The 27795-nt window shown below is 43.0% G+C and overlaps 1 protein-coding gene across 1 annotated transcript in view; it reads right to left on the bottom strand.

Annotated features, from left to right (window-relative positions):
• The window catches only part of PLG (plasminogen), a 372393-nt gene that overhangs the window by 171756 nt on the left and 172842 nt on the right, over window positions 1–27795 (bottom strand). The window contains exons 7-9 of the mRNA XM_069607701.1: window positions 24791–24909; window positions 19816–19978; window positions 13531–13658 (exon numbers count right to left, since the gene is read on the bottom strand). Of these exons, the coding sequence (XP_069463802.1) occupies window positions 13531–13658; window positions 19816–19978; window positions 24791–24909 (410 nt within the window). The remainder of the gene's footprint in view (window positions 1–13530; window positions 13659–19815; window positions 19979–24790; window positions 24910–27795) is intronic.

Here is a 27795-nt window from a genome sequence, read left to right as displayed (position 1 = left end):
GTCATGCAAGAGACGTTCTGTGGAGCTGCCCCCTGTAGCTATGCATGCTAATAATGTCTGTTACCTCATGCATGAGTTCCTCCCGTTACCACGTCCAGGTCCGGAAATGATCCGGTTACTCGTTTGAGCCTCAAGCTCTGAGCCTCACCTACCTCCTTTTCAGTCAATAAAACAGGAACATCTTAGTCCATAATAAAGTCATTATAATGAGAGGGTTTCTCCTAGGAGCTTGTGAGACTGCAGAACCCGCTACTCTTGGGGCGACCAATCAACATGTTCGCAGTCTCTGGCTCTTGTACCTTAGTCAGGTTTTCATCATAGCTCTGTGCATGTGAAGAGGCAGCCATTGGAGACCATTGGGCTTCTTCCGCCTCTGCCAAGAGTTCATTACCACCCATCATCTCCTCAGACTGATCTATCGCACTTCAAATCTGTACTGCAATACCAATACTGTTACGGATGTCTTCTTCTGTCTTCTGTGGCAATCAGTTCCTTACTAGTTGTGCAAAATAATAGTACCCATTCCAGGTTCCACTTTCATCCATCTTGCATACATAAATGAGGAACTCCCTTGGCTGGTACTCCTCCATGAATGCTATATTGGGATCCAGTAGCCCTATCTTTATGAAGGATCCTTATCTTCACGGAGTTTCTTTCACAAATGTTTATTCTCTTCACAGCTCTTTTTTGATCATATCAAGTTTTTTTGTCCTAATCCTTCTTGACTTTCTATACTACATGTTTATGTCAGTGTTTTGTTTTACTTTTGGCAACCATGAAGGGACTACCATGAAGTCAGCCTTCCTTACACCACATCATGTGGAACACTGAGATGCCATCTGGCTTTAGTCTGTGTGCTGAAACTGCTTGCTTTGAGTTGTTATACATTTCCATACCTCTGGCCAGGGCTAAGTGGATAGACCTCTTTATGAACGCGTTGGCTCTCTCTACTAATCTGTTGGCGTAAGGGTGGTACACAGCTGCTATAATCTGCTTGCTGTTGTGGAACTTTAGAAACTGTTCCATCTCTGCTAAGGTAAGTTGGAACCCATTGTCCATCACTATGTCTTTCGCCATCTCTTATCTCATAAAGAGCACCTTTGGTACTGTGATCACAATCTGTTTTTGTTGTAATGTCAGGCAAAAAGAAAACATCAGTCCACTTGGTTAGGTAGACGACTACCACCATGACATATTTGTGTTAAGGTTGCATGACCTCCATTGAGCCTATGTGGTCCAGCCCTACTTTATCAAAATCAGCTGATAGTATCTCTGTGCTTACCAAGGGAGTTTCTCCCATTGTAATCTCTCCATTGTTGGCCTATTAATGGCAGTTCATCACAGCTTTTTGTACATCTGCGTCTAATTTGGGGACCCAATACCGCTCTCTCACTGTACTCTTTTTCATTGTGGTTTCCTGGTGGCCTGCAAGTGTTCTTTCCACAATGACGTTCCTCATAACTTGCAGAGATACGATCTTGACACAGTCAAACTCAGTGGTGGAATGGCCAACAAGGAGTTCTGGAGATTTCCCAGTCAGCCTCTGCACCATGGGCCTCTTTTATGAGAATCTTTTACATTGTCTACTTTCTTTTGCACAGTGTAATATGGGGCGCTTTGAAGGAATAATCCAGGGTCTTTTTGGTTCCCACTCCACTCCTTTTCGAACATAGGCCAAATTCTATGCATAGCTCTGGTGCACTCTTCCAAAATGGTCACAATACCGTCCAGAACAGCCATTTCATCCGGTCATCTTGGCTTTATCCATTGCTCTAATTGGGACAAGGGAGCATCCTGATCCATTTCCTTAGCCCTGTGCTCCTTGCCCCTTTATGCCATCTATGCACTTTGGATTAAGGCTCTATATAAATAACACATCATTATCATTATAATTATCTATGAATGACCGTGTTGTCATCTTTGAAAGCTTAGGGGAACTCAGGCAATACATTCTGCCTGCAGGTTCATTTGCCTTAGGGTGTTCATGATAGTGCATGTATACTCCTGTATAATCATTGAAATGCTGGACAGACTAGTAGAGTTTCTGGTCCCAACTGGCCTCTGAACAAGGGGGTTATGGCCCCTTACCAACCAGAACTTGGTTCCCCACACATATGCCCAGGCACACACCAACATTTGCTTTTCAATGTTTGAATAATTGGCTTTTGATACCACCTGCTTGACTTCACCATGCATTTGCATCAGAACAACACCCGAACCATGCATGCATCATCAATTATACACTTGCTTTTCAATGTTTGAATAATTGGCTTTTGATACCACCTGCTTGACTTCACCATGCATTTGCATCAGAACAGCACCCGAACCATGCATGCGTCATCAATTATGTTGGTGTCACACTTTGCAATGAACGATGTGAGGTACGGTACTTCCAGTATACATTTCTTTGCCAACTCAAACTCTTTTCTTTTTCCTGCATGGACATTCATTGAAACTCAGCAGCTTTCTTCAGAAGAAGTCTCATGTTGGTTGTCCTAATTGAGAACTGTGGAGTGAACTTTGAAAAAAAGTCAGAGGAACAACCCGAGTTCCTCTATGTTGCAATCAACAATATCTTTTAATAAGTTTAGTTTTATCCCCTTAGCACTGATCGCACATCCCATATACACTATGGGCCTCATTACAAGTGTGGTGGTCTGACACCCTTTCCAGACCGCCACACTACACCTCTGCCTTCTGGGGCCATTGCACATGGCAGGTCTGACCTGCCAAGCGCAACGGCCCCGGAAAGCTGAGTTGTCACGGAGGAACTGGCACCGTTGAAAACGGTGCCAGTGCTTCCGTAAACCCATTTCCATGGATGGAATGGAGACTTCCCGAACCCGCTGCCTGATATCCCGGGCTGCTGGGATTTGTAATGTCCCAGTGGCATTGGGATTTCAGGTAGCGGATTCAGTGTTGCGAGGAGGGCGGTAACCCATTGGCAGCACCAGCGGCTTACCACTGTCCTCGTAATGAGGACCAATGGCATGTATGTTACACAAACACTTTTCGTGTTTCAACTTGATGTCTGCCTCTTCCAGTGTGTTCATTATTTCCTGCAGCACCTTAATATGGGTCTCTTCATCTGCAGTAAATACCACAATGTGATCTTCAAATTAAGATACATTATCCACTTTGCATTAACAGCAACTGCATCATCCTCTGGAACCAAAAAGCTGCAGAGGAGAGACTGAATAGCATATGGGTGAATTAGAAGACTCAAAACGGGGTGGTAAATGCCGTCAATTGTCTCAATTGCTTGTGTAGATGTATCTGATGATAAGCATCCCTCATCTCAAGCTTGGAGAAGACTTAAGCTTCTTTTAACATCAGAATGAGCTCAATACTGCAAAGGGTACATGTCTGTGACTCCTTCCTGATTAAGACTAATTAAGACTGTGCCGATCAATCATATCCTCAAAGTGTTGGACTGTGTTGCTTTTTGAAAATCACTAGACAAAGCCATTCCAATGACGCAACTGGCACAATGGTTCTTTCTTGTAGTATTTCTTTAAACTGACCATGCAATGCTTTTATGGCTGTTGAAGGCACTGAATGAACTTTGTGTTTCACAGGGATCGCCCCCTACTTCAACTTCGATCATAGTCCTATAACACCCTAACGATTTGGAGAACAAGTTGGAATGGTTTTCCTTCATGTGTTGTTCACCATAACATTAAAGAACAAACACTTGGTCTGTCATATTAGGATCTAACTTAATGTCCAATTTAGCCTGGTTCTCCCAATCCTTGATTTCTGGACCCTCTTCTGCAAAGTACACCTTAGTTTGAGCTTTTCTTCGTTAAACTCAATACTGCACTTAGGATAGTCTAAGAGATGTAAGCTGACCCTCCAAATATAGTAGGATTCTCCTTTGTTTTCTTTACTTTGTCCTTCCTTGTTCTATTCCATCATTTCCTTTTACCTGCTTACGTGCAATATCTGATGCTTAACAATCATTTCTCTGGTGTCTCTGGTTTCTTTACCATCTTGCAAGATGTTGCATTGTGGTTTCTCTTCTCTTTCTTGCATGCACAGCCAGTACCGAAGGGTCGTCCTCTTCTGAGAGCATGCCATCCACACCATCTTCCCTTTTGCCGACAGAAGCTATATTGCTACCTTTCATGTGCTACATCTTCGCAAAGTGTCCATGTTTTCCATAGTTACTACAGTCCTTTTCTTTTGCGCAGTACTGTCTGTAATTTTCCAAGTGCATCGAGCTTCCGCAACAATGGCATTTGAATGGTTCAGTTTCCCTCTGTAGATATCCTTAATTATCTGCAAACTGTCTTTTATCCTCAAGTCTTCTCAGTATTTGCTGCACATTGACTTCCTTAACAGTCAGAGTACCTGCAATTTCTGTACATCTGCTTGCATTTCTTCTCATTACCTGGCAATCTGGTAGCCTTATCCAACGTGGGAGCTATCAGCATAGAATTCATGGTGTACCACGCATATGGATAACATCTCAACTCTTGGATAGACTGGTGTCCAAAGAAATGAGTAAAGGGCCAGGTGATGTGCACAAGTTATATGGTCTGTATGCTAAAGGTGCCTATGTGCAGCCGTGTCCTGTAGACATTGCAATATTTTCATTAGGCAGAAAGAGAACCCCAGTTTCATGCTGTTTGCATAGTCTGCTTGGGCCATCACTAATGGATAGTCTGCTTGGATCTTCTGGGGAAAAGTCAGAGAGAGGAATTTACTTCTCTGAGTCCTGAGTACTCATTTCAGTCATGGGTATGACCTAGGATGTAAGAGAGAATGGAAAGTGTCCCACACTACTTACACGTTCTTAACCTTTGATACTAGTGAGGGAGATGGGCCTAGTTCTTCAGGCTAGATCCAAAGAAGGATGTATTCAGCAAAGTGTTCCCCACGCTTAAGGTGCTGGGAAACCAGCAACTTCCACAGCCTCTGAGTGCTGATCAATAGGACTCTTCCCTCTGACTACCCTGCTTTTCTGGCTCCAGCTCTGGCGTGCAATGCACTTGAGACTGGGACTGGGTCATGGGAGGGAAAGGAAGCTATGCCTGAGTTATCTTGATGCATCTCCTGTTAGATAAGAAGTTCAGAGAGTGAGGAGGGTTGGGTGTGATGTTGGGCAGAAGAGATGAACAGCCACCCCTCCCTGCATGTGGAGTGCTCTTGCTCCCTTGAGCAGGCCTCAGCTTGCCTCGTCTACAGCAGAAGCAAAAGGGCATCAGTGCTACGTGGTAAAAAAGGGATGAGTAGTGGAGTATGTGAGCCAGCTTTTAAAAATCGAAAGTAGTAGCTGGACATTTGAGGCAGCGCATAGGAATGTCAGACAATATTAGTCAGATTAGACTGTACTAGTCCTCGAAGGCAGAACCTCAGCATATGTGCGTGTCTGTGCCTTGTCATATACACCTCTATTTGGTCATAGAGGCGGCATTTGCCAAATTATGGCCCAACTAGGCCATATGAGACTGCACCTAACTACATGAGCCACAGCAGGGATCAGTGGACTAGTGCATATAGTAGTGCATATACTGCAGATAACAGTGTTGGAACTCATGATCACAGGTTGTAATCAAGGCAGTCCATGTAGTCCTTCATCCTTCAGAGGGCCAATAAATTACACCTACTCATGAGCGCTAGAAGACCTCTGAGTGAACGTGTGCTTTATAAATAAATCGTTTATGTTGTCTGAGGGTGCATTTTGCATGTGTTAATACTACAATATAAAATTGCATTTGGCCATATGAGGCTATACCTCTCACACAATCTCATTACTTGGTCAACCAATGCTTCATTTGACACCTGAGCATGTGATACCATACTGCTGTGTATAAGGCTGTACCAGGTCATGTTAAATTCTGTCTTTAGACATGAAAGGTTGTACCTGGGCATATATGGCTTCACCTGGAGATGTGAGGCATACTTTGGCATATCAGATTGTTTAAAGAATTACGGCAGCAATACCAACCCATATGAGATTGAACATGGTGCGTGAGGATGTACTCGTGTGCACACTCCAGTAGTTAGGCATACAGAGTTGCACCATAGCCGATTATACTATACCTGCCATATGCAATGGTGTCCAGCCTATAACGGCTCTACTTGGACTTGTGATGATATTTTCTGGGCATTTCATACTGTACTTTGAATTTTTGATCACCGGGACTCTAAAAAAATGGTCACCTTGCCCTGAGTTAATCGTCAGCCCTCCATCTTATTTTCTTCACTACAAGTATACAAGTACACCTCTGACTTCAGTAATACATATGGAGAAGGTATCCAGGACCCAGATGATCTGTTCCATGCAATGGCCTACTTCTGGGAGACACTATTGCTTTGCCACATCTGCCAGCACCAGGATGACTGGCAGCCAATGAGTGCACACGATGAGATTGCAAGTGTCCTCCTGCCCTCGACCCCTGGCTTTCTCTTCTTCTGAAGTTATTTTTCTCCAATTACAGAATGGGCCAGAAGTGGAGAAGATTACTTGAAGCCTCCTTCTCTGAACTGCCACTAAAGTCTTGGGGTGTGGGAACAACCCTGGAACCACAGCAAACACCATTGATAGGCACAGTCAATTTCAACACCTCCTGCAGTCACAGCCGACCTGCACAGCCATTTTGTATGTCTCTGTGACGCATACAGAATTCACCCTGCAAGTGCATCATCTACATAAATGGCCAGAGCCTTCACAACAATATGTTAATGTTTAGGTGCATGTTATTACCCTATACTACACCATGTGCTCTGTGGGCGCACTCTGCTCTGGAAAAAATCCTCCCCTGGCTAAAAGCATTTTACCCTCTGTTAGTGTTTTAGGTTGTATCTATGAGCAGCCATTTACCTCAAATACATTTATGTGCAGTCATTCCACTTACATTCTCCTTTGGGGGAGATGTCTACTCGAAGTGTCTTTCTGTTACTCCATTTTAATAAGTACACCAGACCACCAATATTTAGGCTCACAACAGCAGGGGTAAGCTGGGGTCAGCCGAAGTTGCACACATAGGGGCTGTTGAATTCAAGCAACAATCGGACTCTGATTCTCCAAATCTAACCCTCAACTTGCTTTATTAGACCCAAAGGCCAGCATAACCCAATTTAAATCTTCCTAGGTGAAACCCTTCCAGAAGCATCCCAGTTATCCATGCTGAGATCACTGAAATCAAAGTACACTTGACAGCTGAGCTTGTCAAAGAGGCTGAGATACAACATACCGTAAATAGCATTGAAGACATTACTGTTAATACAGACAGCATGAGTCGAGGTCACAGTTCTCCACAAAAAGTCTGATGTCCCTGAAAAACAGCATATCTGCCACAACATATGCCCTTAAGGTGCTGCCGCTAGCGGCGAAAGAGAAGATATCAAAATCATTATTGAATCTGCTGAAGCTCCCTCTTTGCACTAGCCTCAACATATCAAGCATTCATAATCTTTGCCTGCAAAGGGACCCACACGCACCCAAAGCTGAGGGGAATCCTTTTTGACCTGCTCCGATTTTCTCAAATCCAGGAGAACGTACAAACAGGCAAAACAAGACCCCCGACATAGGAAGGTGATAAGCTTTACATGAATCTGAACATCTCAAGGCAGATTTCTGAAAAGAGAAACACATTCCTAGCAAGGCAACAATGAAGAGCACCTATCCCGTGCTGGTCTTCTCTTTTGATCTAGCATTCTTTGGTTCTGTTGGGGTCACTGGCATCATCTGTTCACCCCTTGAGTTGTTATTCCAACACTGATTGACTAAAGATTGGAAAGAAGTTGAAGAAATGGTAGTACAAAAGAATTTACAGCCATCTGTTTATTTACAACTAACTTTCCAAGGAGGGTAGAGTCCACCACACACGCACACACACAGACTGAGTTTGGAAATGTTTGTCCATACTTGATATCTGTTCATCAGGTAGGATTTGTGGTGAATAGATAGGCATCAGGCAGACCTAACAAACAGATTTTGCACCATCCTGAAGATTGTACAGTACTCTGTGATGAATCCCAAGAGATTGTCACTACTTTAGATGGGGAGCCCAGGCCAGGGAGGCCATGAGGCCAGGGAGGTGAGGCTGCTACCCAATATTCCCCCTGGAGGTGGTACTCAGCGCGAGAATCTCATGGGGAGGGAGAAACCCATTGAAAGTAGTGACCAGCTTGGGAAAACTAATTACCCTTTTCCCCCCTGCCGCCTTCCCTTTAAACCTAACCTTTACTACATTGCCAGATAATTCCATGTGTTACTGCAGTACATCCCAATTAACAACTACTGGGATGAGGAAGAGGACACAAGAAATGATGATCACCAATGCAAGTGACAGCACGCGTTTTAGCTTTGGCCGGGACCCTATTGGCCCTGCCTCATTTAATGGCAGAGAGGAAGCGGGAGAATGGCATCTTTGTTCTTGGTCTGGCCTGGACCACAAGAGCTGCATGTACGTGGATTTCTATAAGCACAAGAAAGGGAGGGAGGTTCACGTGAATCAAGCCATTGAATCAATCAACTGAATGAAATGCTCATTGAGTAGGCGCTGGATGGGTAAATAGACCAGGTCAAGATGAATAAAATTATTTATCAATAAATCTTTAATAGACACATATTCAATTCTATTACACATAGTACAAAAATCACGATAAAAGCATCATAAAAACACACAATCAGTATTACACATATCCAATTAAAGTGCATATAGGTTTAGTAGACGTCCTAAAGTGTAAAATGGACACACTGTGCATAAGATGATTCAAGAACATATTGCATCAGAGGACAGCTTGAGTCTCTAATCAATGCCCAATCTATATTCAAAATCAAAATTATATAACCAAAATAAGGCAAAGAAGAGAAGAAAAAGTAAAAATATAAAGAAGGAAAATAAGTAAAGGCAAATAAACAAAAAATCATATATATGTATGTGGCGGGCACCATCCCACACAGGTCAAGACAATCAATGTTTCCTGTAGGATAAATAAGTTGTCCCCAACCAACAAATCAATTGTATTATACAAAAGACAAACAGAGATGCATCAGTATATACCAAAGCAAGTGCAAAACTTGTCTCCAATCTGACCATAGTAGTCAACAACCAGTACCTAGTACAGCTACCAACAGTCTCATGGGCTGTACTGGTATCTAACACAGGTAGTTTTGACGACGAATTAACAGTGTCTAAACCGTCTGTCTCTTAACCTGGTAAGAGAGAGAAGGCTTGACAGTCGTCTTCCTCAGGACAGGACAGATAAGGTCATCAATAGTGCAAAATACATGTAGTTTCTCCACATATAAATTTACAACAGGGCACTTGTTCAGAACGTATTGACCATCCTGGTGAACTAAGGAAATACCATATGAAGAAGAGGGGACACATGGAATAGCGCCAAGACATTCTTTTATCGTCTGTGAACAAGTGCCCTGTTGTAAATTTGTATGTGGAGAAACTACATGTATTTTGCACTATTGATGACCTTATCTGTCCTGTCCTGAGGAAGACGACTGTCAAGCCTTCTCTCTCTTACCAGGTTAAGAGACAGACAGCCTAGACACTGTTAATTCGTCGTCAAAACTACCTGTGTTAGATAGCAGTACAGCCCATGAGACTGTTGGTAGCTGTTCTAGGTACTGGTTGTTGACTACTATGGTCAGATTGGAGACAAGTTTTGCACTTGCTTTGGTATATACTGATGCATCTCTGTTTGTCTTTTGTATAATACAATTGATTTGTTGGTTGGGGACAACTTATTTATCCTACAGGAAACATTGATTGTCTTGACCTGTGTGGGATGGTGCCCGCCACATACATATATATGATTTTTTGTTTATTTGCCTTTACTTATTTTCCTTCTTTATATTTTTACTTTTTCTTCTCTTCTTTGCCTTATTTTGGTTATGTAATTTTGATTTTGAATATAGATTGGGCATTGATTAGAGACTCAAGCTGTCCTCTGATGCAATATGTTCTTGAATCATCTTATGCACAGTGTGTCCATTTTACACTTTAGGACGTCTACTAAACCTATATGCACTTTAATTGGATATATGCGTAATACTGATTTTGTGTTTTTATGCTGCTTTTATTGTGATTTTTGTACTATGTGTAATAGAATTGAATATGTGTTTATTAAAGATTAATTGATAAATAATTTTATTCGTCTTGACCTGGTCTATCTACCCATCCAGCGCCTACTCAATGAGCATTTCATTCGGTTGATTGATTCAATGGCTTGATTCACGTGAACCTCCCTCCCTTTCTTGTGCTTATTGTTCTGTGCTTCCCCTGGGTTCACGTTGTCGGGGACGCCTATCCTGGATTACATGTAAGGTACGTGGAGTTCTGCCATAGAGAGGAGAACAGCGTGTCCCACAGAGAACCACACTCAGAGAAAGCTTGACAACTGGGAAGCAGACCAAAGCAGAGGCAAGCCGCCTCCTGTGAAGCAGAGCCACAAGAGTGCAGAGAGTCAGATGCCGATCAGTAGTAGAAGCATGGAGAGGTCTGGCGAGGATTCCGGAAAGCCCCAGAGGCCACAGAAAGCTCTGGGAGGCCCGTGAGCAACTAGAGGGGAACGGCCCAGTTAAACATGGGAACCACATGAAGGGGGTCCAGGGCCCATTTTTGAAAATCAAACAGCCAACTACAGAAAATATGAATTTCACCTGTTTAAGGCCCAACATCCACAGACCTTGGCAGCAGAGTAAACCAATGATGTGGGGTACATCGAAAGAGAACTGTGAAAACATACAACGGAAAGGGGTCTGGGACCTATACTGGGGGAACAAACCCCTTGGCATCACAAAAGGGAATAGAAGCTTTTTAGATCCAAGAAAGTATCACAGACCTTGGCAGGGGGGTGAACCAGGGTTGTGGTCGAGACAAAACGAGAGCTGCGACCCACAAGAGGGACAAATACCCCAAAGCATAAATACAAAGCTTGCATATCGAAGGGAGACCCAAAGACCTTAGCAGGAGGGTAAACCAAGGCTGTGGGTGAAGGAGAAGAGCAAGTACCCTCCTTGGCAGAAGAGTAAACCATAAGAAGGGGAACTAAAGAAGGGACAGGAGGCCCCTCCACATAAGGTAGTTTAATAGAGGCACAGATACAGTGGAAAGACCCCGGAGAAAGGGACCCAAACCCTTGGGTCTTTCTGAAACTATTATCTGTTTTCATATGCTGTAAAGACTCTGCGGAAAGGGAGCCAACCATTGTGTCTTATGGAACTTTTTGATGACCTCACATATTTGGGGATTATTCTTATGGCGAAAATTGAAAGCACAACAAAAATAAATGCAGATGAATTTGTATCAACCACCATAGCAAATTCAGCTGGATTGCCTCCGCTTTGTTGTGCTGTTCTGTGGTCATCTTCAGTCCATCAAAATGCCTCTGTACCCCATGTTTTCTTGAGGTTTCTGTGGAACAGTTAGAAGCCATCCATCGGTTATTGATACTACATGAACCCACATTGCCAGGCCACTTTTACCTGATGCCATTTCACATTATAAAGGCTCTCTCCTGTGCTTAGTGGTAATGAGACCCCGTGTGTGTCTCCTTGGAGCGTTGTCTTCCAAAATATAATTTGGAAATGTTTCTGTTTTCCTACCCCCACCCTCACTTATCGTATGCATGTAAACCGTGTTCTTTTGCACCCCATCCAAATAATGGATCCGGAAATAAAGGATACTCGTACTATAAATCTGAGACCCATTCTATCACTTGATTAGGTATGGAATTTCGGTTTTGTTTTCCAGTTTTCATCTCAGCATCTCCAGAGGACTACGATCCACCAGAAGTAAGGACACGTGCAGACTTGAACTCCATAAGTGCAGGAAGGAAAGAATCAGAAGACAGGCATTCTCTGTGTATGTCCCAACACTCTGGAACCTCTGTCAACATCAGACACACCCGCCTCACTTCTAAAGTTCAGGAAGGAGCTCAAGACCCTCCTCTTCAAGGAATGGTTGCTCCCTAATGTCTAGGTTCACACACCTTCCACTAGCCACCCTACCTGAGACTTGGTGATCTAATCCCCACTTTTCCCTCCCCTGGTTGCTCAGAGATTCCTTGCTGCCAAATTGCCAGCCTCGCCCTGTTGTTGGCTCACTGCTTACTTGTTTCTCTGCTACTCTCACTGTTTTCTTCCCCCAATGATTGTAAAGTGCTCCGTTGCTTCCCAAAGCTAGTGCCACGCACGCTTAATAAATACAATAATAATAATAATTATAATAATGGTAACGGTTGCCAGCCTCTGTATTCCTTGATTTGGCAACTATAAGGATAGAGACAGCTAACGGTTGAAATGATTGCTTGAGACACTTACCACAACAATTGCCAAATAACCTTGCTGTGTAAACTCTTTCAATATCTGTGCCCTTCGTCAATAGTCCTGCAACTCGACATTCTGCCTCCCACAGCCCCTCTATTTATTGAGAATTGTATATTATTTTATATTTATTCTGTCACTGAAAACCCTTTGCTAAAATGCAACCCGCTTCCTGGAAAATGTTGTCTTTTCTAACAGATCTCTTTTCTGAATGATGTCGTAGTCAAAGAGAATCATTATAACCACGAGTGATTATTTACCTCGAATTGTTATTAGCATGACTGTACTGTGATTGCCCTAGTGAGAAATGGTCATGTAACAAGCTCATTCTCATCTCCCACTGAAGTAAATTAATGTCAAACCTCAGGGAAGTGTAAGCATCCCCACAGGGCTAAATATTCTAAAGGAAAGTAAGGCCTGTATGAGGGTAGACAGTGCATTGGGTCAAGTGCGTGCCTCTGCCATGATGCAAGCCTGCACGTGCCAAGTTTGAATGTTGGCAGGGCTGGGGCTGGCCTTCACCCTTCTGAGGTTGACAAATTGAGTACCATTAAATTCTATAATAACAGTTTTTTGTACAGTGTTCAGAAGTGGAAGGAATCCAGCATCTGCATAAAAACCTGATACTGTCATCGGTGTCTAGTCAAATGGTCGACAGACAAATGGTCGACACAATTTGGTCGACAGGACAAATGACCGGTTTATTTTTTTAGTTATATATATATTTTTTAGGTTTTTGTTTAGGGAAAAAAGGGGTTTTTAACAAAAAAAGGGGTTGGGGGACCCCCCCAAAAAAAAACAAATAAAAGGGAAAAAACTAAAAAAATAAATTCGATCATTTGACCTGTCGACCTTTTGGTGTCGACCATTTGTCCTGTCGACCATTTAGATTCGACCAGTTGACCTACAACCACTGTCATCATGATTATCATTACTGTTATTTCTGCCAAATATGATGGCCCAATGAATTGAGCATGTGCTGCTCCATCTGAGGCTAATGTCTAGATGACAACCTTGAATCTTTGCAGCTCTATCTCCTTCTGTGGTTGCCTGGTTACTTTTAAGCTGGGTAACAGTAGCATGTGTCCTGTAAAGTGCAATGAGTTGCTAATCAGTGGTAGAAAGCACCACATAAAACAAGGTGTTATTGTTAGTGGCATTAATATTAGTATTATTGGAGATAGTAGTTTAGAGAAGTCAAGTGTTCCACTCGGGAGCCTCGTTGCTTTTACCCTCAGTTGGTGGTGATTCATCGCACGAGGGTATCTTGCAGTATTCCCATCGTGTGTTTGGGTCTGTTGTGTAACACCATGGTTTTGTCTCTCCATCTGGGTTCCGGCAGTAGTTGTTGTCTAGACTCCTAAAATGTAGAAATATATCAAGTCAGAACCATGATGTAAGAAGTGTTAGGTACATATGCATACTCCTAAAAATGCCAACTCTATCTGCTGTTGTTAGTCATAAAATAAAGTGACAAAGAATCCAAGCAAGAGACACACATCCCACCTGTTAGATCATGGACGTGTCACTAGGTCCCCTATTACGTCTAACAGAGAGACTCGTGTTCTATATCATTAATCAGCAGACATTCTTATCCCTTTCCTGGCCAGGAGAAAAAGGGGGAAGCTAGCTGATGCCGCAGCCAGTCCGGCAGGCAAGGTCCAGTCAGGCGGAAGAGAGAAAACAACAGCCCTCCCCACTTAACTCTCCTGATCCTCCTGTTTTAATGTGCGGGTCACCACAGTACTACAATCAGTAAAGTGGGGGAAAGCATGCACAACCATCTAGACTACCTGTGTGCAACTCGTCGTTCTCCAGATGTTATGGACTACGATTCCAATGGTCCATCAATGTTTACTATGCTTGCGAGGGATGATGGGAGTTGTAGACCAAAACACATGGAGCTCCAAACTTTGCAGACCTCTGAACTAGTCAGATGGAATCATAGGGAGAGCAACACAAGAAAATGAGAGCTTCCCATAAGATTTGACCCATTAACAATTGGACCCTACACTCTGGCACACAGGATTTGAATCGTGGATCCTAACCCTCCCCCATATGTATTTAAAGTTACGAATTTCGGTCCAAAATACGATGACCATTGAACAGTCCCACAACATATGTGTGAAAGTCCCCCTCTCCTTACTACACCCCCAACATTGATCATTATCTAGGAGACCCAGCGAACACCTCTTTTTTCAGGTGTCCAATATTGTCTAGCCAAGACTCTTCAGCTGTACAAGATTTAAATTGAGATCCAATTTCGTTCATTGACCTTTCAGACCACCTTATCCCATTCGTCCTGGATCAATTCATAGCCCAATTCTATAGACCACTTCTGTCGCTATCTATCCCAACAGTCACATATATCAACACCAGTAGGCATACGTTTTCAGAAGGTAGACACCATTCGTGGTGGAACATCAAACATTCTGCACAATTCCGGTCCATCTGCGAGAGGAGCTTCAGTCAGAGCAACCCTCTCTGATAATAATTCACTTAAGACAGAGAACCTCCTCTTTTACCTTACATTTAAATTATGTTTAACCAAAGGTTATCACGACTGATTAAACAGTCCCCTTCTAATAGATCATTCACCTTCAGAATGCCCTTAGAAATTCAACTTTTCCAACATATCTCATCCTGCAGTTGGAGCGTCGTATTGTTCCACAAGGAGGTATTATTATTTACCTCACAGACCAGTTGTTCTCTTTCTATCATGCAAGTAACACCTTCCGAGTCATCAATGTCATCAGGAGGAGCCTACTAGCCTGCGGTAATTTAGACACAGTGTAGATATTCGCAAGCTTGAAGGGCATAACTGCCTGACCCTCTAATCCCACTCAGATGGGCAAAGTCTCATCGTTCCCACCAAAATATAGTGCCGACTTCTTAAGTGTCTGCAGGAGTTCCTGTATATGTGTGTTTGCTTGATTGGGGTTCACATATATGTATGTGTATGTGTGTGTGAGTGCACATGGGTGGGAGTGTAAGGGTATTTTACTGTACCAGTGCACGTGGTTTGTGAGTGGATGTGATGTGTTGTGGATTTTTGGCCGAAAGATGGCAACACTTAGCGTATGGTTGCAATACCTTAACTATTTCAAAACTATCATGATATATGTTGGCAACACGTGGGAGCCCCTGAGCATATGAATGGACCATTACACACATTGTGCGATGAAACAGATATTTGACATCATGTTGAGGGAGAACTTTGAAAGTTGGGGGCAGTTGGTTGGATTTAGGTGACAGTACCTGAATGCTAAAGCAACATCTGGCCTTTAATGGAAATACCTCTGCATTTATAGGTGCCACCTTGTATGTAAGCAACTGAACATTTACCACTAACTATCATATTAAGGTAGCACATTGGCATTTGATGTTGAATCTAATGGCTATTTTTTGTTGTTGTTGCTTTAGATTACTGGGTTTTGGTACAGCACAGCTTTCACCATGTGTGTGGCCCTGGTCATTATGAGTCCTGCAAGTAAAGAGGTGGGATTTTTGGTTCGTAAGTGGGGACAGAGAAGGCAGAGCAGAGGTGCTAACATTTCGACTCTATGGGGGTAGGCCAGAGGTTACCATTGCGTGCCTGGAAGTTTGCTTTGTGTGTGCAGCTTGTGTTTGAGTTTGTAGTATTTTAGGAATTTTTTGTGATGTATTTTTTAGTATTTTGTATTTTTCTATTTTTGTATTTGTAACATGCTAATCCATAAGGAACCACAAAGGAGAACCTGCATGTGGGTGCAGATGTCAAATAATTGAAACAACCTACTCGAAGACCATAAGGTTAATCAAAGAGAATGGTTTTGGGGTTTTTCCTAAGCTCCAACAGGAGTTTGTTCCACAATGCGAGGCCAATTACGGCAAAGTGTCTGTCACCCCTGTAACAATAGCATGTGCGTGGAATTACCAAGAGAATACTGTGCGCCGACCTTAGGCATCTTGAAGGATAATACCATTTCAACAAAGATCTAAGGCAAGGCGGGGCCTACCCAAGGTTGCATTCACAGACCCTGCACAGGACTTTCAAGTGTATCTTCTGCTGGACTGGCGTGATAGTGGTAGCTTTAGGAAGCCGGAAGATGAGCGCACCACCGCGTTTTGGATTTTTTGAAACCTATATAATGGACAAGTTTGGTAGACAAGCATATAAGGCATTACCATATTAACCTTTATCTTTACTATTGTGTGCAGTTATTTTCCAGGTTGGTGATAAGTGTCAGAGAAGATATGAGTGCTTGATTTGTATGATGCAAGTGTGGAAAGAAAGGCCGTTGGGGGTGCTTGTGTAGTGGCGTGTGGTTTTCTGTTACAGCAGGGGGCTGTAAAATGTTACCCAAATCCAAGTTTCATTATGTCTCACAGAGTGGGGTCTGGGAAACTCTCTACCAGCATGAGCACACCCCATTGACTTGTTCTTTGGTGGATAACCCCTGGGAGAGTCTCAACTAAGTATTTAGCTCACTGTCCCTTTCACAGAGAAGAAATATCCCTGCATATCAGTCTTTGTCCTGCCCTGGGGCAGTCCAGCACCAAAATGCAATGGCAGTTCTCCTATGAACAAGAGTACCAACAGCAACCCCATACACGTGTTTCATCCTTGTTGGGCATCATCAGTGAGGTGAAGCTGTGCCTCTCTATGTCTCATCTAGTTTATTTATTTATTCCACTAGTAAGCGCGCACAAGCCCTCAGGCATCCAAGCGCCAAGTTATATGATAGAAGTGCACGCGCGGCCCTCTGAATGCGCTTCTGGTTGTATGAGTCAGCCCTTCATAGTTCTCCTTCTCTGTGTTCTTCAGCCAAGCTTCTATCACTGTAGCCACCCGCATGCAGCGCTCCTCCCATTCACCGCACCCCAGCCAGTGGGCCTCTTCATCCTCTATTCCTTACCTCGTCACCCATTTCCCTGGGCTCCTAACACAGAACATTTTTATACTGTAGAGAAGTCCTGACTATTGGTCTTGTCAACATTTGTTTCCATGTAGAGGGAGTTAAAATGGGAAGTCTCGGCAAGGTTCTGCACTGTGAGCAGTTATAGTATGGTGTTTCTCTTGATAATGCCCAGAATCACCCTGGAATTTTATACTAGTTGTAATTGGTTATTTTTAACACACTTAATAGAGGTTTCTAAGCGCGGACCGGGTCATCGCCTTGTTTCCAAAGCGAGCGTGTTGCCCCTGAGCTATCCTCCCAAGACAAGATAGTCAATCCGAGCTCTGCCCTACATTATGCAATGTGTTTTGAGCTCCGCCCATTAATACTCAGACTCAGTCAGGGCCTGCTCTTAATACTCTTTCACAGTGTCCCAGCACTGTGGTCTGGATAAATAATACCAAATCACTGGAAATACCCAGACTCACTCAGAGGTCTGCTCCTGTTATTACGCATAGTCACTCCGAATATGTCCCTGGCAATGTCCAGATTCATTTAGACTATGCCACTGAAAATACACACAGTCACACAGAAGTACAACATTCATAATCACTCGGTGTTAGCTCCTTAAAATACCGGAAGCACAGAGGTTGGCTCATTGTAACACAGGTGTGTATTCTCCCTCTGATTTTGTATGTATTAATACCCTTTCTCAATCAGAACTCTGTTTCTGATAATGCCCAAATGAACTCCCACCTCTTCTCTTGATAATAAAAGGACACGAGGAAGCACTTTTAGGTCCATTTTATAGAGAGCTTTAGCTCTCTCAGTAAAAGCTAATAATTGTATGGGAACAAGGAAGGCATATTTCCTAACAACTTGCTCTCTGTTTTAAAAGTTTAGACGCATGATGCCAAACATATGTTTTGAAATGTGTATCCAATATTGTGGTTCTTGCCAGAAAAATGTCTTTCTCCAAGAATAAACTTCGTTATATTTCGTTTGCCTACCATACGGTACACCAGACTCTGCTATCATCTTTGGCACAGTCGTGCGCCTCATGAACGTGCTCGAAGCACTTTCCATCTAAATGACAGCATCACCTTCAGAGAGAGACCGCAGGAGCACCAGACCATCATGTCGCTTATCGACACCTAAGGCTGTCTCTGCACAATTGGCAACTCTGCAGTTCCTGTCTGAAATATGTGTGTCTCACAATGTCCCTGAGGGTGGAGCTAATGCTATTCTATTTTATTTAACTTGTTGGAAGTTTCTGGTACCGTGGTTAATACACTATTACTATTTTTAAATGCGTGTCTAGCATTTCTTCTTTTTATTTCTTTAGAGTTTAAATGGGCTTCTTCTTTTCATGGACCCAACAACTCTTCTGAGCGAAACATTTGCTCTCGTGCTGCGAAAAACATTTCACTCCCTCACAACTTTATGGACATAATTGCTTTCATTTGGGCATCATGATAGCAGCAACCGATTTTTTGGTTGGTGGTAGTTAGCTTCACTGATGGTGGTAATCAGCCTAGTCCATCAAAATTACATTCACGAAGCAGATTTACTCTAATATACGGCTATCGTTAAGTTATTTAATCCACAAGCATTATTTGGAGGACTTTTTTTTTAACCATTCCAACACACATTTTGAGAATGGCCAGGGATTATCTACAGGCTGATTATTTATTTATTTATTTAATTTTGCATTTATCGCAGCAGGCAAAACCCTCAGGTATCTGGGCACTAGTTACAGTAAGTGCAAAGTGCAAGACCAAGCAGAGGGGTTAGAGCATACGGATGGTTCTTGAAAGCATAATCAGGCAGAGCAACGCCTCAAGGTGATAGGGTCTACTGCGGGTGTAGAGATACGCAGGGAAGACAACATTAGGGTAGGTGCACAGTATGGCAAAGCCACGCCTCATGAGATGGCCTCTTGTAAGTCTTCCTCTGAGCTCCATTCTGAAAGGAAATAGAATGGTCCAATCCTCCGAGGCCGTGTGTGGGGTGTCCAGTCATTCATTCGAAAACAAAAGGATTGAATGCAATACATTCGAGTCAAAAGGACCGAAAAAAAAAGGCTGAATGCCTTTTTTTAATGTATTTTTTGGGGGTCTTGGTATAGGTAAAATTAATGGTTTTTGGCCTAAAAACAGGGGTTTGGCAGGGGACCCCCACCCTCCCCCCAAAAAAATATTTGGTCTTTTTTTCCGGTCCTTTTGACTCGAATGTATTGCATTTCGATCCTTTGTATTCGATCCTTTCACCCATAACCCGTGTGTGGTGCATCTGAACTTACCACCACCAAGGAGAAACAACGTGAGCAAGTTCCTCAAAGACATGTCCCCAGGGCTCAAGGTCGCAGGCAGGATGGACTTGAGAATTCTACAACAGAGACTTGCAGAGCACAAACAACAGAGCCTCAGTCATTCACTGGATGTCATTCTTCCCTATCAAGGATTTAGATCGTTAGAAATCTTCTACTCACTTCCACTTTCTTGTTGAATATATAAAGTGATATTGTATTTTCTGGGATCAATCAATGTAATTATTTTGTATTTAGATTGTGCTCCACAAAGCATTTGTTTTAATCCCTTTTGATTTAGAAGAAAAAATAGAGAATACTTTGCTTACTTGCAGGGATAGTTTTCCGGAGTTCGGCTATGCTGCTGCGGGCTTTGCGAGGCCCATGCTTGGCAAGTCTTCCCTGAGATGGTCACGGCTACATTTCCTATATAAGATTGCCCATTTCCTGTCAGACATTGAAGACCTGGGGTGGCAGAATGGGGTTTGGTGGCTACAAGAGAAGAGACAAAATTTAGGGAAAACAATTAATGACAGAGAACAAAGGCATACTTAGCTTAAAGAAATGGGCTGTCCTGCCTTCCTTCAATTATTGTCTGCTGGGTGCATGTGATAGACATATATTTATTGTGACACTATTTTGGAAGAATTGAAACACGCCTTGGACATTACGTTTGATGGTAATTTAGATGAGATAAATTGTTTAGGTGGTATCTCTCATTTTCAGTTTATTACACAATTAGCTGCAGAATTTGCGCCGAAAATCGGGCTACCTCCTTTAACAAATGTCTGCCGTTTTGCCATTGATCGCAACTTAGTCATGCTCATAGCAAACATGATCACTTCCTGTTTGTATATGAGTCTAGCACCATGGGCTTTTGGAACTAGAACTCCCATAAGTGTTGAGATCCTTTTAGAAGTGCCATTATAATTGAAATAGTACACTAGTAAGCTTAGTGCATTTACCATCACATGTATGATTTAGTAAAGCGTAAAAATGTGAACAAGCACAGGCGTACATTATACTGCCAATAATCCTTATGCTAGTTAAAATAAAGGGATGAGATTAGTGGCATTTGTGAATATCATTTCTCAAAATGAAAAATATGCACCATATATCAGTTCCAGAATTGTGTATATCCCATCTTGAATCAGTGTTCCCCACGGTTCAGTCCTAGGCCTGTTCCTATTCTCTCTTTACTCGATTCCTCTTGCTTCTGTTATCTCAACCTTTGGTCTTTCTCCCCACTTTTATGCAGAGGACACACAGCTCTTTCTTTATTTGTCCTAGTACGATAGTTGCTTGTTTTGTTCTTATCCTTCTCCCTGTACCCAAACCCCTCTTGACCCACTCCTTGTTAAATTCCCGCACTACCTCAATTATCGTCAGGCATAGCAATGTAGCCGCTTGTCTGTCTCATTCTCCTTCCCACCCCCTCCTTATCACTGTCAAAAGCTCTTACTCTATCACTAATGGCTCCTGACCTGTTTGATAGCAGCTTGTTCACCTCCTCCCCCCTCGCTCTCCCTCATTTGTTTTCTCCTCCCTCTCCCCCTCCAGCACTACCTGAAATGTTGTCAGGTCTAGTACGATAGTTGCTTGTTTTGTTCTTCTCCTTCTCACTGTACTCCAACCCTCCCTGCCGCCCACCTCTTGTTAAATTCCAGCACTACCTATTTGTCGCCAGGTATAGTAATGTTACCGCTTGTCTGTCTAATTCTCCTTCCTACCCCCTCCCCTCCTTATCACTGTCAAAAGCTCTTGCACTATCTGAAATGTCGCCAGGCTGATAACGATAGTTAATTTCACATTCTGAACGTATCAAGGACTTGTAAGAAAGTCACTGTATTCTCCCCTGTTCCCTCCCTGCCTTCAAGTGCTTTGAAACACATTAAGTATAGGCGCTATATAAATAAACAATCAATCAATCAATCAATCAATCAATATTTGTCTTATTTCTCTCCTTCTATCCACTCTACTCTTACTTCCTGTCTTCATGGTCCAGTCTTGGATGATGGGTGGCCAGTGGGATTCACCAAGATGCCTTGCAGCTTGTGTCAAACATGTATACACATTTGTCTTTGAACTGTCTGATGAGAATAGTCTGGTGGGTTATTCTGGTGCTGTGACCTTTGCTTCTAATGGGTGAACCTGGAGTGCATGTGGCTTGTGTATAAGAACTGACACAGTGGAGAATGAACAACCGACAAAAGAAGCACAATGTACATGTGGGGACATACAACCTCACATTAGGGGCATAGAAACACCATCAACTCCTAGATGCATATAAGCTGAATGGAAGGATGTTGCACAGACGTTTAGGGAGGTTCACTTCCACGGGTTTCCCCTCTATAACTCTCCATCCTCCCGGCTATTAGCTTCCATCAGACTTGGTCACCTGGTCATAGGGTCGGATTGAAACATGCCTCTACTCTCAAGTATGGTAACAAAAAAACAAAAGGGGAGATTGTTGGAAAACAATGTCAGAGGAGTAACTCAATGTCAGTGTAAAGGTGTAATAAACTAGAATTATCTAGATTATTTAGGCCATTGTCGGATTCATGGTCTAATTCACACAATTGGGGAATCTGTACCCCGGAAAATGCCATGATTACCTTCACAATTTTACGGAGGTTGTAAGTGTACTAGCACACTTCTATAATGGGGTGTGACAGAATGTCCCAAGAATGTGGTCAGTTTCCCACATTGTTCACATCTTAATAAGCTGGCTCACCAGCTATTCTTTTGTTTGTGCTATTGTACAAACACTGTTCTGGAGAATGCTGCTCCCATCCGTAAAAGTTCTGTTGCAAGCAGAGGCGTTGCTGCGGGTGTGGGGGGGCTAACGGGGCTATAGCCCCTGGTCTTTTGGTTGTAGCCCCGATAGAATCTCAGGAGCTACAACCAAAAGGCTAGCTAGCCCCCAGTTCCGACCGTTCCAACATTAGCGTAGCCCTGGGTCTTTTCCAGACCTAGCAACACCCCTGGTTTCAAGTCATTTCTGATTGAAATTGACCTCAATGTTCTTCAAATAAATATAAATACACACTATAAGCAATAATTATATAACTTATGTGCAGTCCTCAAGGACTCTGTAGCCTTATGACACCGTTTTGTTCAGACAAGACCTTTCCATTTTCCCCTTCCAACCTAGGGGTTTATTTATTGAGGCAAGACTATGTAGTTTTGTCCCTCTTGCCCTTTGGATCTGATTTACCTACCCCTACTTGGGTCCTTTATAGGCTGCAGTAATTCTGCATGCCTCGCCAGTCAAGGGCCACCTTCCTAGTTGTGTAGTTGTGAGTCTTCTACAGGCTCCCATCAGATTCTCACAATCAAAACATCTCTTTATTGCCTATTGGCTCTCGTCTACCACCACCAGTAGACATTCTCTCTACTCGCTCCTCAGTGTCCTCTGTCTCTATCCAGACTCTGGGTCAAGTGTCCTAGCCGGTTCCTTGCTGTATTCACCCTGCAAGCTTGAGCACTTACAGCGTGGCCTATTTGGTTTATCCATCTCTACTTCTACTTCTCCTGCTTCCCTCACTTTATTTTTAACTCTGACACTCTCTAACACCATCCTAAAACCTTCCAGGTCTCAAGGTTTATTTTTTTAAATAAATTCTCTTCGGCACTAATTGCATCAACAAAGGTATGGATTTTTGTGTTGGTTTTACCATTAGTGTGTGTTTGTATGATTGGTGCATATCTAATGGTGCAATGTACTCTATTCCTTGCTCTCCTACTGATTTTCAGGTGTTCTGGTTTCTTGAATAAGGCAATTTGGCCAGTGTACTGGGCCCATAGTTTGAAGGCTTAAAAAGACTGTCGCCATCTTGCGATCCGGGAGTTGGGGTGGACTGGTAACCAAAAGAGGCCCTGGAAATAATTTTCAAAGTGGCCTTGAATTACAAATTTTCATCAAGCCCAACCCTTTTCCTATGGTGAAATGTGGAAATGCCGCACAAAAGAGGGCCAGGGTGCAGAGTCCTACCGGGAAATCTCCAGAGTTCCCTATAGGCCAGTCCACCCATGGCATTATGTCTGCTGGGCGATCTTGTGCTCCTGCTGGCAATGCTGTTGTAAAATGCACTCATGTGCCACCAGCAGATCTGCACAGCAAGTTTAAGCTAGGTCTGCACGTCTTACCGTGTTATCACGTGTTGTTCACTGGGCATCGTCTATGACCCACTTTAAGGCTAACTCCTCAAGGTTTTACTCATCCAGGACTCTTGCTGTGGATTTGTGAACAGATCCCAAAAGGTAGTGGCAACTTTCCCATAAGACATGTATTGCTCGTAAACTCTACTTGAGAATTATATTTACAGGGCATATTCCTGTTAACTGTGCGTCTCAAACAATGACAGTACTGGGCCCTTTTCCTCCAATCTTCATGGTGCACGTCTGCTGGGGGTCACCTCAAAGATCTTTACATCAATGGTTGATTCCAGTCCAGAGCAGGTCAATGGTGGCACCTCAGAGGTGACTATACGAGCTCTGGGGCCCTCTACATACCACCTTCAGGGTAACATCTCACAGCTGGTGGCTTCTTCTGACTCCCAGATATTTCCAGTCACCATCCATCACTCCGCTACGGTGACTGTGTCACAGTACCTTCACATACATACATACATATATCTGCCTCAAGGGGCAAGATGCAGAGGTACCTCTTATGCAGCCCATGCAGTACTTTCTATGTATCCCTTATGGTGAATATCCCATGTGATGGTTAGTTATAGCTAGGTTGTTTTTTTGAAAAATAAGGTACTTAAAATTCCAAATGTTTGCTGTTACTACCAGCTCATAAGGAGAATGAGTCCCCTAGTGTTTTCTCTTGCAGTGCATAGCTTGTTTGACAAAACTGCTTTGTTATATTGAGTGTTTTTTTTAAAGTCACAATTGTACTACTATTGTTAACTCCCTGACATCACCATTTATAACTTGGAAAGGATTTTATTAAAAATTATGCTCTCAGATTCACAATGAATCAAGAGTTCTAAAGTGATACAATGGAAATTCAATCTCCACTACAAAGACCAGGACGTAGTAACTGTCAAGTCAGCCATTTTAAGAAACATTTACCTCTTTGGCCGTGTGGTTCCGTGACCGTCAAAAATGATCTATTAGAGTGGGAGGGCAACTGCTTCCCAAGCAAGGGATTTCAGATCCAGCGCATTCGTTGTCATCAGCCAGCGCGTGTCATTGAGATAAAGCTAGTGCCTAGTCAAGCAATCATATTAAATACTCTTGCCTCTACTACAGCCGGATTGAGTGCCCAATCCGGATTCTTCTAAAGGGACTTACCACAACGTGGGATACTGCAGAACTCCCAGCGTTTCGCCGGGTTAGTTGTAAAGCACCAGGGACGAGGTTCTCCATCAGGATTTCGGCAATAATTCATCCTTAGATCCTTTTCTGGTAATCTACAAATCAATCCAAAAGTATAAGAAAGGATCACCAGTGTTTTTAATGTCAAATGAAGCTGTAGCAGTTTTTGCTTTTGTTTTCATTTGTACAACGGGCCACTCATACATGGCGTCCATGACATGAGCACTTAGACTGGCAACAAACACACTTGACATTTGAGAAACAAAATGTGTTCGGTAGGTTACCCTCAAACAGAAAATAAGGGAGCAGATTCAAGAGGTGAGTGAACCAAATCATAAAGTGGTCTTATTGATAAATGCATTGTTCTACGGGAAACTGTGCTGTGCCACAGAAAAGGCACCAGGGCCAACCCATGGCATTATCCAATCCAAAGTGCATGTTAGTCACCACAACCTGCAATGGCTCTTATGGGGTACTTGCCACCTGCCTCAGGTACTCCTGAACTCAATCCCAGACCCACATTACAAGCATATGCAATGAACTGACATTCCCAAAACAATGTAACACCCACCAAAATGGCATTCAACACCATCTAAACACCCAACTATTGATTAGCCTGCAACTTCGATGTTAGCTCAAATTGCAAGCAGCACACAAGTCTTCCGCTATCATCCATGCACACACCCTGACACCATACGATAACCCATAACCTGTAGTTCTCCTCATGCAGATGTGGCTGTACAGCATAGCCAGAACACTAACTTGCTTTATACAACTATACAAGTTGTATAAAGTTGTCCCGACCACCGTGAAACTTGAGGAGAAAAATCTCTGGTTCCGGAAGCACCTCAAGACCTTCTTCTTAGCTTCTGCCTTTGTCCCTATTCTGCCCTGCTGATCTGTTTCCTTCTCTCGGCACTGTGCATCTGGCCACCCTCTGTCCTTCAGGCCCAGGTACCTGCCTCCCTCCTGCACTGCCTTCGGGCCACCCCTGGCACTGGCATCTGTATCTGCACCAATACAGTCCCCTACTCTTCTTCTGCACTTATCAGATATACCCTATCTGACTATTCATGCACGTACCACTTGTCTGGCTGTACTACCCTTTTCAATGTGCCTCATTACGAGGTTGGAGGTAGCCATGGTGCTGTTAGCACCATGGCTACCCCCTTACCGCATTCAGGGTCCGGGTTCTTGAAATAGGGACTTACTGGGTCATTCCAACCTTGTTGAACCTGAGAACCATTCCCCATTCCCATTCGAGCCCCCATAGGGCTCAATGGGAATGGGGATGGAGCTAATAGCGGGCCCGTTTTTAGCTCCCTGGTCCCTTAGCGGGACTCGCTAAGGGACCTCGTAATGCGGCGGTAAGGGGTTAACGGCAACGGCACCCTTACCATTGCCGTTAACCGCTTACTGCCGACCTCGTAATGAGGCCCAATGAGTTTATTTATCTATGTATTTATTCCACGTATTTATTCTATTCCGCCGTTTTCGCTTACCCCCCTTCCATGCACTTTCCCCCATTTTCTTTCCCTGTTCCATGCACTTGCATGTTCTTAATGTCACTGGGCCTAGTAAGATCGTATTTTTGTTCTCCGCTGTTCCCCTCCCTTTGCTTCGTCACGCTCTAAAACGCTCTGAAACAGTTATGTATGAGCGTGATATAAATAAAAACTATCAATATCAATATCAAGTTACTCATCAGATGCTTTGCATTAGGATGGTTCAGGAGACCATGCAGGATTTAATGAGGAGTATGCATATGCTATTTTTATACTGCTCATGCGAATTAAGTGGAACACAGAGCTCCTCTTATGGTGTAAAGTGATGATCCTGGTATCGGTGCATTATTATTTGTGGTTCATAGATGCATCAACAGCATTTGGTTGCAGAGCATGGCATTAAAAAAGGGCCCAGTGTTACAAGACCTCCCTGCTGTCTGTGAGATTTCTATAGACCATCCTGAGTAACATCAGTACATCATCTTGAGCATGTAGGCTCTGAACCTCAAACTGCAACTTTTAAAAGTCCCCAGGGCTCCTCCATGTATCCACTTTTCTTTGATTTCTATTCTAAATGACATATTCAGGATAAAAGACGTTTTTTATACACTATTCTGACGAAACCCACATTTCGGCAAAATTGCCGAGGAACCTCACCTTTTATTATACTCTTCTTAAAGAATGCCTTCTTGGAGTTAAGCCGATTATGGATAACAACTCCTTGACCATAAAGGCCTATAAAACAGAAGTGATAACTGTTAATGCTCTTGCAAGCCCTTGGGGCTCACGCTTTTGGCCAATATGACTTGGAAATTGCCCTGAGTCATTGTCATCTGTTAGTGACCTGTGAAGCATTTTTGTTTCTGAAATATTCATAAATGCCCCGATCTCCTCAGTGGTAAAAAAAAGAAAAACTATTTTTTCATTTTTCAAGGTTGAAATAGATCCTTGTGATCTCATCCTTCCAAAATCATGTGATGGTAATCACTGCCTTCATCTCATCTAAATTGGAGTTTTGAAATTCCATCTATATGGGACTTCTCAATAAGCACCTAAACCGTCCATAGACATTCCAGAATGCTGCAGTGAGACTGCTGCTGAAAATTAAGAAACACAGCCATATATCTCCTGGCCTTCTTTCACTACAGTGACTACTGGTAAAAGAAAGAATTTTGTTTAAGGTCATTTGCCGTGTGGATAAATGTATTCATGGACAGCACTCTAACATTTTAATCAAGAGCTAACATCATTAACAAAAGAATTACCAAACACGTTTTTTTTGTGCTAACTATTCCCAAGTTTGACCAATTAAAAATGGGTGGAAAAGCATTTCATATCGAACTCCTTTCTGCTACACAGGAACATCGACTCCTACAGAACCGGATGAAATGCAACACACTAATATTTAGGAAGTTCACCACTCTGTTGCATCTTTTAAACAGTTGTCCTTTCCTTGACAGTGCCAGAAGATTTGGG

Source organism: Ambystoma mexicanum, chromosome 4q (genome assembly GCF_040938575.1).
Source record: "Ambystoma mexicanum isolate Mex_15411 chromosome 4q, UKY_AmexF1_1, whole genome shotgun sequence".
Classification (NCBI taxonomy): domain Eukaryota; kingdom Metazoa; phylum Chordata; class Amphibia; order Caudata; family Ambystomatidae; genus Ambystoma; species Ambystoma mexicanum.
The sequence above is the reverse complement of the archived record's forward strand: the minus strand, read 5'-3'. Positions and strand labels throughout refer to the sequence as shown.